This window comes from Erigeron canadensis, unplaced genomic scaffold (assembly GCF_010389155.1).
Source record: "Erigeron canadensis isolate Cc75 unplaced genomic scaffold, C_canadensis_v1 Conyza_canadensis_unscaffolded:20, whole genome shotgun sequence".
Taxonomy (NCBI): Eukaryota; Viridiplantae; Streptophyta; class Magnoliopsida; order Asterales; family Asteraceae; genus Erigeron; species Erigeron canadensis.
This window is the reverse complement of record NW_025215603.1, coordinates 22,501-32,500: the sequence shown is the minus strand read 5'-3', so window position 1 is coordinate 32,500 and position 10,000 is coordinate 22,501. Positions and strand designations below refer to the sequence as shown.

General features: G+C 36.7%; 3 protein-coding genes and 1 pseudogene across 3 annotated transcripts in view; all 4 read left to right on the top strand.

Moving 5' to 3' along the window:
• Positions 1-2,903, top strand: part of LOC122584277 (DNA-directed RNA polymerase subunit beta'-like) — a 2,926-nt gene extending 23 nt beyond the window's left edge. Inside the window, 3 exon segments of the mRNA XM_043756491.1 lie at positions 1-409; positions 1,171-1,264; positions 1,267-2,903. The exon segment at positions 1-409 is cut by the window's left edge and continues 23 nt beyond it. Coding sequence (XP_043612426.1) covers positions 1-409; positions 1,171-1,264; positions 1,267-2,807 — 2,044 coding nt within the window. The 3' untranslated portion in view covers positions 2,808-2,903.
• Positions 2,903-7,144, top strand: LOC122584275 (DNA-directed RNA polymerase subunit beta''). Its single transcript, XM_043756489.1, has one exon. It carries the CDS (start codon positions 2,911-2,913, stop codon positions 7,054-7,056), a length of 4,146 nt encoding a protein of 1,381 aa, XP_043612424.1. The 5' UTR covers positions 2,903-2,910; the 3' UTR covers positions 7,057-7,144.
• Positions 7,145-7,156: 12 nt separating this feature from the next.
• LOC122584283 (30S ribosomal protein S2, chloroplastic) lies at positions 7,157-8,003 on the top strand. The gene has a single exon (XM_043756495.1). It carries the CDS (start codon positions 7,285-7,287, stop codon positions 7,993-7,995), a length of 711 nt encoding a protein of 236 aa, XP_043612430.1. The 5' UTR covers positions 7,157-7,284; the 3' UTR covers positions 7,996-8,003.
• Positions 8,004-8,033: 30 nt separating this feature from the next.
• Positions 8,034-9,546, top strand: LOC122584282 (annotated as a pseudogene).
• Positions 9,547-10,000: the final 454 nt, after the last annotated feature.

Sequence of the window (10,000 nt, the reverse complement as noted above, 5' to 3'; positions counted from 1 at the left end):
ACAACTCCGAATTGGATTAGTTTCTCCTGAACAAATAAGTACTTGGTCCAAAAAAATCCTGCCCAATGGCGAGATGGTTGGAGAGGTGACAAAACCTTATACCTTTCATTACAAAACCAATAAACCAGAAAAAGATGGATTATTTTGTGAAAGAATTTTTGGGCCTATCAAAAGTGGAATTTGTGCTTGTGGAAATTATCGAGTAATCGGAGATGAAAAGGAAGACCCGCAATTTTGTGAACAATGCGGAGTCGAGTTTGTTGATTCTCGGATACGAAGATATCAAATGGGCTACATCAAACTCGCATACCCCGTAATGCATGTGTGGTATTTGAAACGCCTTCCTAGTTATATTGTGAATCTTTTAGATAAACCTCTTAACGAATTAGAAGACCTAGTATACTGCGGTGTGTGATTTGATCGAAATTCTGATTTTACAGATTTGAAATGATAAACTGTCATCCCATTTAATGCAATCGGGATGCCCTGTACCTGACATGTTTCTTGGTAGGAGTAACATGAAGCTCAGAATTAGGGATGTATTCAAAACGCTCCCAAAAAAGGGAATGGATCTATGGTCTATTTCATAAGAATTTATAGTTATACCTCGTAAAAAAAGACTTTTTCTTTTGTGCAATTAAGCAGTTCCTTTTTTTTAGAAAGAAATTATGTTCAAGTAGCAAATAGAAAAGATGTCATGGTTAAAAGAGTCTATCTATCGCATATAGACTTTGAGGGCGTCGTGACCTAACCGTCGAGGTGAAATCGGGACCTAAAAGATCGAATGGAACAGTATATAGACAAGTAAATTCCTTATGAATTCCAAGGTACTCTTTAATTAAGAATTATGGGATTCATCATTCGAGGGGAAGTAGACTACTCAAGAATTTCACATTTCATTTATGTCATAATTGAATTGAATAAAGACTTCATAAAATCTAAATCTAATAAAATAATATAAAAATAATATAAATACAGAAGACGCAATAAATGAGGTTTTCCTTGGTCTTCACTGGAAACTTGAGTAAGGAGTAGATCTTTTTGGAGTTTTCTAGAATTTGAAAGGGAGAACTCCTTTCTTTTTCTTTTTTTCTTTATTTGACTTACTTGAGCCGGATGAGAGTAAACTTTCACGTCCGATTTTGAGGGGGGGGGAGCTCCTATCCCAATTTTTATTTTGCTAGGCCCATAGATAAGAAACCCACTTTTTTACGATTACGGGGTTTATTGGAATATGAAATCCAACCCTGGAAATACAGGATCCCAATTTTTTTACTACCCGGAGCTTCGATACATTTAGAAATCGAGAGATGTCTACCGGGGGAGGTTCTATCAGACAACAATTAGCCAATCTAGATTTACGAATTATTATAGATTATTCATTGGTAGAATGGAAAGAATTGGAGGAAGAGGAACCCACAGGGAATGAATGGGAAGATCGAAAAGTTGGAAGAAGAAAGGATTTTTTGCTTAGACGTATGGAATTGGCTAAGCATTTTATTCGAACAAATATAGAACCAAAATGGATGGTTTTGTGTCTATTACCTGTTCTTCCTCCTGAGTTGAGACCAATTTATCATATAGATGAAGATAAACTGGTGACCTCAGATATTAATGAAATCTATAGAAGAATTATCTATCGGAATAATACTCTTACAGATCTATTAACAACAAGTATAGCTACGCCAGAAGAATTAATAATATCTCAGGAAAAATTGCTACAAGAAGCAGTGGATGCACTTCTTGATAATGGAATCTGCGGACAACCAATGAGGGATGATCATAATAGAGTTTACAAGTCGCTTTCAGATGTAATTGAAGGCAAAGAAGGAAGAGTTCGCGAGACTCTGCTTGGTAAACGCGTCGATTATTCAGGGCGGTCAGTGATTGTCGTGGGCCCTTCACTTTCATTACATCGATGTGGATTGCCTCGCGAAATAGCAATAGAACTTTTCCAGGCATTTGTAATTCGTGACCTAATTAGAAAACATCTTGCTTCGAACATTGGAGTTGCTAAGAGTCAAATTCGTAAAAAAAAACCGATTGTATGGGAAATACTTCAAGAAATTCTGGATGACCATCCTGTATTGCTGAATAGAGCGCCTACTCTGCATAGATTAGGCATACAGGCATTCCTCCCCATTTTAGTAGAAGGGCGCGCTATTTGTTTACACCCATTAGTTTGTAAGGGCTTCAATGCAGACTTTGACGGGGATCAAATGGCTGTTCATGTGCCTTTATCTTTGGAGGCTCAAGCGGAGGCACGTTTACTTATGTTTTCTCATATGAATCTTTTGTCTCCAACTATTGGAGATCCCATTTCTGCACCAACTCAAGATATGCTTAGTGGACTCTATGTCTTAACGAGTGGAAATCGTCGGGGTATTTGTGTAAATAGGTATAATCCGTGTAATAGTAGAAACTATCAAAATGAAGATAATAACTATAAGTATACAAAAAAAAAAGAACCGTTTTTTTGTAACGCCTATGATGCAATTGGGGCTTTTCGTCAAAAACGAATCAAATTAGGTAGTCCTTTGTGGCTGCGGTGGCGACTAGATCAACGCGTTATTGCTGCAAGAGAAGCTCCCATTGAAATTCACTATGAATCTTTGGGGACCTATTATGAGATTTATGGACACTATCTAATAGTAAGAAGTATAAAAAAAGAAATTCTTTATATATATATTCGAACCACTCTTGGGCATATTTCTCTTTATCGAGAAATAGAAGAAGCCATACAGGGGTTTTGGCAGGGCTGTTGTAATTCTATGCTACCAGCGGGAATTCGAGTTTCGCCGGGTTAACTAGGACTATAAAATTGCGGAATTTCTACGTGAATCAAGATCTAGAAAAGGAAGTTGTCCAATCACTGACTCAAACCCATTGTCAAATTCTACTCATCGCAATATGGAGGTACTGATGGCAGAACGGCCCACTCAGGTCTTTCACAATAACGTGATAGACGGAACTGCCATGAAACGACTTATTAGTCGATTTATTGATCACTATGGAATAGGATATACATCACATATCCTGGATCAAGTAAAGACTCTGGGTTTCCGACAAGCTACCGCCGCATCTATTTCATTAGGAATTGATGATCTTTTAACAATACCTTCTAAAAGATGGCTAGTTCAAGACGCTGAACAACAAAGTTTTATTTTGGAAAAACACCATCATTATGGAAATGTACACGCCGTAGAAAAATTACGTCAATCGATCGAGATCTGGTATGCCACAAGTGAATATTTGCGACAAGAAATGAATCCTAATTTTCGGATGACCGATCCTTTTAATCCAGTCCATATAATGTCTTTTTCGGGAGCCAGAGGAAATGCATCTCAGGTACATCAATTAGTAGGTATGAGAGGATTAATGTCGGATCCCCAAGGTCAAATGATTGATTTACCCATTCAAAGCAATTTACGCGAAGGACTCTCTTTAACAGAATATATTATTTCTTGCTATGGAGCCCGTAAAGGAGTTGTGGATACCGCTATCCGAACATCAGATGCAGGATACCTCACGCGCAGACTTGTTGAAGTAGTTCAACACATTGTTGTCCGTCGAACAGATTGTGGCACCGTCCGAGGTATTTCTGTAAGTCCTCGAAATGGAATGATGACCGACAGGATTTTTATCCAAACATTAATTGGGCGTGTATTAGCGGATCATATATATATAGGTTCGCGATGCATTGCTACTAGAAATCAAGATATTGGGGTTGGACTTGTTAATAGATTCATAACTTTTAGAGCACAACCAATCTCTATTCGAACCCCCTTTACTTGTAGGAGTACATCTTGGATTTGTCAACTATGCTATGGCCGAAGCCCGGCTCACGACGACCTGGTCGAATTGGGAGAAGCTGTAGGTATTATTGCGGGTCAATCTATTGGAGAACCAGGTACTCAATTAACATTAAGAACTTTTCATACCGGCGGAGTATTCACAGGGGGTACTGCAGAACATGTCCGAGCCCCTTCTAATGGAAAAATAAAATTCAACGAGGATTTGGTTCATCCGACACGTACGCGTCATGGACATCCTGCTTTTCTATGTTCTAGAGACTTGTATGTAACTATTGAAAGTGAAGATATTATACACAATGTGTGTATTCCGCCTAAAAGTTTTCTTTTAGTTCAAAACGATCAATATGTAGAATCAGAACAAGTCATTGCTGAGATTCGCGCGAGAACATCCACTTTGAATTTGAAAGAGAAGGTTCGAAAACATATTTATTCTGACTCAGAAGGCGAAATGCACTGGAATACCGATGTGTACCATGCACCTGAATTCACATATGGTAATATTCATCTCTTACCAAAAACAAGTCATTTATGGATATTATTAGGGGAGCCCTGGAGATCCAGTCCAGGCCCCTGTTCGATCCACAAGGATCAAGATCAAATGAACGCTTATTCTCTTTCTGTTAAGCGAAGATATATTTCTAACCCCTCAGTAACTAATAATCAAGTGAGACACAAATTTTTTAGTTCGTATTTTTATGGTAAAAATCAAAAAGGAGATAAGATTCCTGATTATTCAGAACTTAATCGAATGACAGGTACCAGTCGTTGTAATCTCAGAAATCCGGCCGTTCTCGAGGGGAATTCGGATTTATTGGCAAAGAGGCGAAGAAATAGAGTCATCATCCCACTCGAATCGATTCAAGAGGACGAGAACCAATTAATACCTTCTTCAGGTATCTCAATTGAAATCCCGCGAAATGGCATTCTCCGTAGAAATAGTATTCTTGCTTATTTCGACGATCCTCGATATATAAGAAAGAGCTCGGGACTTACTAAATATGAGACTAGAGAACTGAATTCAATCGTTAATGAAGAGGAGTTGATTGAGTATCGAGGAGTCAAGGTATTTTGGCCAAAATACCAAAAGGAAGTAAATCCGTTTTTTTTTATTCCCGTGGAAGTCCACATTTTGGCCGAATCTTGTTCCATAATGGTACGGCACAATAGTATTATTGGGATAGATACACAAATCACTTTAAATAGAAGAAGTCGGGTAGGTGGATTGGTCCGAGTGAAGAAAAAAGCAGAAAAAATTAAACTAATAATCTTTTCTGGAGATATCCATTTTCCTGGAAAGACAAACAAGGCATTCCGATTGATACCACCAGGAGGGGGAAAACAAAATTCCAAAGAATACAAAAAATTGAAAAATTGGCTCTATATCCAACGAATGAAACTTTCCAGGTATGAAAAAAAATATTTTGTTTTGGTTCAACCTGTAATCCCATATAAAAAAACGGATGGTATAAATTTAGGAAGACTTTTCCCACCGGATCTCTTGCAAGAAAGTGATAATCTACAACTTCGAGTTGTCAACTATATCCTTTATTACGACCCTATTCTTGAAATTTGGGACACAAGTATTCAATTAGTTCGGACTTGTTTAGTGTTGAATTGGGACCAAGACAAAAAGATCGAAAAGGCCTGTGCTTCCTTTGTTGAAATAAGGACAAATGGTTTAATTAGAGATTTTCTACGAATCGACTTAGCGAAGTCACCTATTTTGTATACCGGAAAAAGAAATGATCTGTCGGGTTCAGGATTAATCTCTGAGAATCGACCAGATCGCGCTAATGTCAATCCGTTTTCTTCCATTTATTCCTATTCCAAGGCAAGGATTCAAGAATCCCTTAATCCAAATCAAGGAACTATTCATACGTTATTGAATCGAAATAAAGAATCTCAATCTTTGATAATTTTGTCATCATCCAATTGTTCTCGAACAGGCCCATTCAACGATGTAAAATCTACCAATGTGATAAAAGAATCAATCAAAGAGGACCCCCCAATTCCAATTAGGAATCCGTTGGGCCCCTTAGGAACAGGCTTTCCAATTTATAATTTTGATTTATTTTCCGATTTAATAACCCATAACAAAATGTTGGTAACTAACTATTTGCAACTTGACAATTTAAAACAGATTTTTCAAATACTTAAATATTATTTACTGGATGAAAAAGGTAAAGTTTATAATCCCTATTCGTGCAGTAACATCATTTTGAATCCATTCAATTTGAATTGGTATTTTCTGCATTACAATTGTTGTGAAGAGGCATCTACAATCGTTAGTCTTGGGCAGTTTCTTTGTGAAAATGTATGTATAGCCAAAAAAGGACCGCATTTAAAATCGGGTCAAGTTCTAATTCTTCAAGTTGACTCTGTGGTAATACGATCAGCTAAGCCTTATTTGGCTACTCCAGGAGCAACTGTTCATGGACATTACGGGGAAATCCTTTGCGAAGGAGATACATTAGTTACATTTATATATGAAAAATCAAGATCTGGTGATATAACGCAAGGTCTTCCAAAAGTAGAACAGGTGTTAGAAGTGCGTTCGATTGATTCAATATCGATGAATCTCGAAAAGAGGATTGAGACTTGGAACAAATGTATAACAAGAATTCTTGGAATTCCTTGGGCATTCCTGATCGGTGCTGAGCTAACTATAGTGCAAAGTCGTATCTCTTTGGTTAATAAGGTTCAAAAGGTTTATCGATCCCAAGGGGTGCAGATACATAATAGGCATATAGAAATTATTGTACGTCAAATAACATCAAAAGTATTGGTTTCAGAAGATGAAATGTCTAATGTTTTTTCGCCCGGAGAACTAATTGAATTGTTGCGAGCGGAACGAATGGGGCGCGCTTTGGAAGAAGCGATCTGTTACCAAGCCGTCTTATTGGGAATAACAAGAGCTTCTATGAATACTCAAAGTTTCATATCCGAAGCGAGTTTTCAAGAAACTGCTCGAGTTTTAGCAAAAGCAGCTCTCCTGGGGCGTATCGACTGGTTGAAAGGCCTGAAAGAAAACGTTGTTCTGGGGGGGATGATACCTGTTGGTAGCGGCTTCAAAGCACCATCGAGCGAATCTAACAACATTCCTAACAACATTGCCTTTGACCTCAAAAAAAAGAATCTATTAGAGGGGGAAATGAAAGATATTTTGTTCTACCACAGAAAATTATTTGATTCTTGCCTTTCAAAGAATTTCCATGATACACAAGAACAATCGTTTTTTTAAATCCCTAATAGCAAATTCGACCTTTCTTTTTTTTTTTCGGATCTGTTGGTCCTTTGATTTGGTAATAGTAATCAAAAAAATAACAAATAGAAAAGAATAATGGCTTGGGCTGTGTATCTACATCTACGGTAGAAGAGAAGGTTCCGTCGGAACAATTATTTATTCAGGGTACCTCTTCGCTTTTTTTTTCAAAAAAAGGGGGAGAAGGGGAAGGCAGTGTGGGGAGAAATGACAAGAAGATATTGGAACATTAATTTAGAAGAGATGATGGAAGCAGGAGTTCATTTTGGCCATGGTACTAGGAAATGGAATCCTAAAATGGCACCTTATATCTCTGCAAAACGTAAAGGTATTCATATTACAAATCTTACTAAAACTGCTCGTTTTTTATCAGAAGCTTGTGATTTGGTTTTTGATGCCGCAAGTAGAGGAAAACAATTCTTAATTGTTGGCACTAAAAATAAAGAAGCTGATTCAGTATCATGCGCTGCCATAAGGGCTCGGTGTCATTATGTTAATAAAAAATGGCTCGGTGGTATGTTAACGAATTGGTCCACTACAGAAACGAGACTTCATAAGTTTAGAGACTTGAGAACCGAACAAAAAACAGGGGGGCTCAGCCGTCTTCCGAAAAGAGATGCGGCTATGTTGAAAAGACAATTATCTCATTTGCAAACATATCTGGGCGGGATTAAATATATGACAGGGTTACCCGATATTGTAATCATCGTTGATCAGCACGAAGAATATACGGCCCTTCAAGAATGTATCACGTTGGGAATTCCAACAATTTGTTTAATCGATACAAATTGTGACCCCGATCTCGCAGATATTTCGATTCCAGCGAATGATGACGCTATATCTTCAATCCGATTAATTCTTAACAAATTAGTATTTGCTATTTGTGAGGGCCGTTCTGGCTATATGAGAAATCCGTGATTAATAATTAATACTAAGAATAAGATAAAAAACTTATTTCATTTAGGAACCTTCGTAGATTTATTGAATCGATTACTATTTCTGAATCTCAAAAAGGAGATAAAAATAACACGGAATAGAATTTGATTGGTTGGTATTCAAATTAGATGATTCAAGTAGTCAAGTCGAGAAAGAGATGGTTGAATCAAAATAATTTTGATTAAAGTTCTATATTTTGTCAGAGGGCAATATGAATGTTCTATCATGTTCCATCAACACACTAAATGGGTTATATGATCTATCCGGTGTGGAAGTAGGCCAACATTTTTATTGGAAAATCGGAGGTTTCCAAGTCCACGGCCAAGTACTTATTACTTCTTGGGTTGTAATTGCTATCTTATTAGGTTCAGCCGCTCTAGCCGTTCGGAACCCACAAACCATTCCGACCGGCGGTCAGAATTTCTTCGAATATGTCCTTGAATTTATTCGAGATGTGAGTAAAACTCAAATTGGAGAAGAATATGGTCCTTGGGTTCCTTTTATTGGAACTATGTTTCTATTTATTTTTGTTTCTAATTGGGCAGGCGCCCTTTTACCGTGGAAAATCATACAATTACCTCATGGGGAATTAGCCGCACCGACTAATGATATAAATACTACAGTTGCTTTGGCTTTACTCACGTCAGTGGCATATTTCTATGCGGGTCTTACCAAAAAGGATTAGGTTATTTCGGGAAATATATTCAACCAACTCCAATTCTTTTACCTATTAACATCTTAGAAGATTTCACAAAGCCCCTATCACTTAGTTTTCGACTTTTCGGAAATATATTAGCCGATGAATTAGTAGTTGTTGTTCTTGTTTCTTTAGTACCTTCAGTGGTTCCGATCCCTGTTATGTTCCTTGGATTATTTACAAGTGGTATTCAAGCTCTTATTTTTGCAACTTTAGCCGCGGCTTATATAGGTGAATCCATGGAGGGCCACCATTGACTAGTTTTCTAACGAGTCTTTTTAGTTTAACCTAAGACAATGTGTGCGTGGCTAAAAAAATTGACTTAGTGAATGAAATGAAAATATACAACTAATATATGATCTAGAGTTATAGATTTTAGAAAAAAAGATTACAATAAAGATTACAATACAATATTGATATTAGAGTAGAGAATTGAAAAAAAGGAAAGAGATCTCAAAGATCTTTTTCCTAAAATTACCTTTTGTCCATTTATATCATAATCCTACCTTTCCTTCAATGAATTAGATTGGTCATCGAATCCGACTATTAACTATTCGGAGTCGGAATTTGACGAAGAAGTCTTGTGGTATTACTGTGGTATTACGACCTTATTAAATAAAAAAGGATGTTCTATAGAATGATTCCCTTTTTCAGTTGATTTTATTCAACGATTGACCAAACGAAAATATTAATAAATAATAAATTGTAAACTTAGATGAATCAAATCAATTTCTATGCAACGATTCACCCCAATCAATTGATCCATTGATGATCTTATCCATTTAGGTTGCAAGATAATGATAAACAATGGGGACGGGAAAGGTTCATTTATAAAATAAAAAGGGGATTCATAAAAGGTTTGTAGAGGGGAGGTCGAACTAGGTATATAGAATTGAATGACTATAAGTTAACTTTTGTCAAGCGTTAGACGCATCCTTAGCAAATCTAATTGAATTCAAGATGAAGAAAGAGTTGGTTTACATTGTGGAAGAAAGACATGTATATGTGATATTAGATATTGACTTGTTAGATATGAGCTATCTAATTTGACCTACTAATCGAATGTGAATGTAGATGGGGATTCTATAGAAATCCTTCTGTCTAATCTGTGACTGTGAGTTGAATTAATAAATGGATGAAAAAAATCGAAGAATTCAAAGAGCGGTTCGGGACAAAGAAACAGAAAATAAAAAGTCGTATGGATTCATAAAGACTTTCTCGAGAGAAACTAAAAAAGAGATATCAAAATAGTTTTGATTATTCAAGAATGTTATTACTTGAATTCGAAGT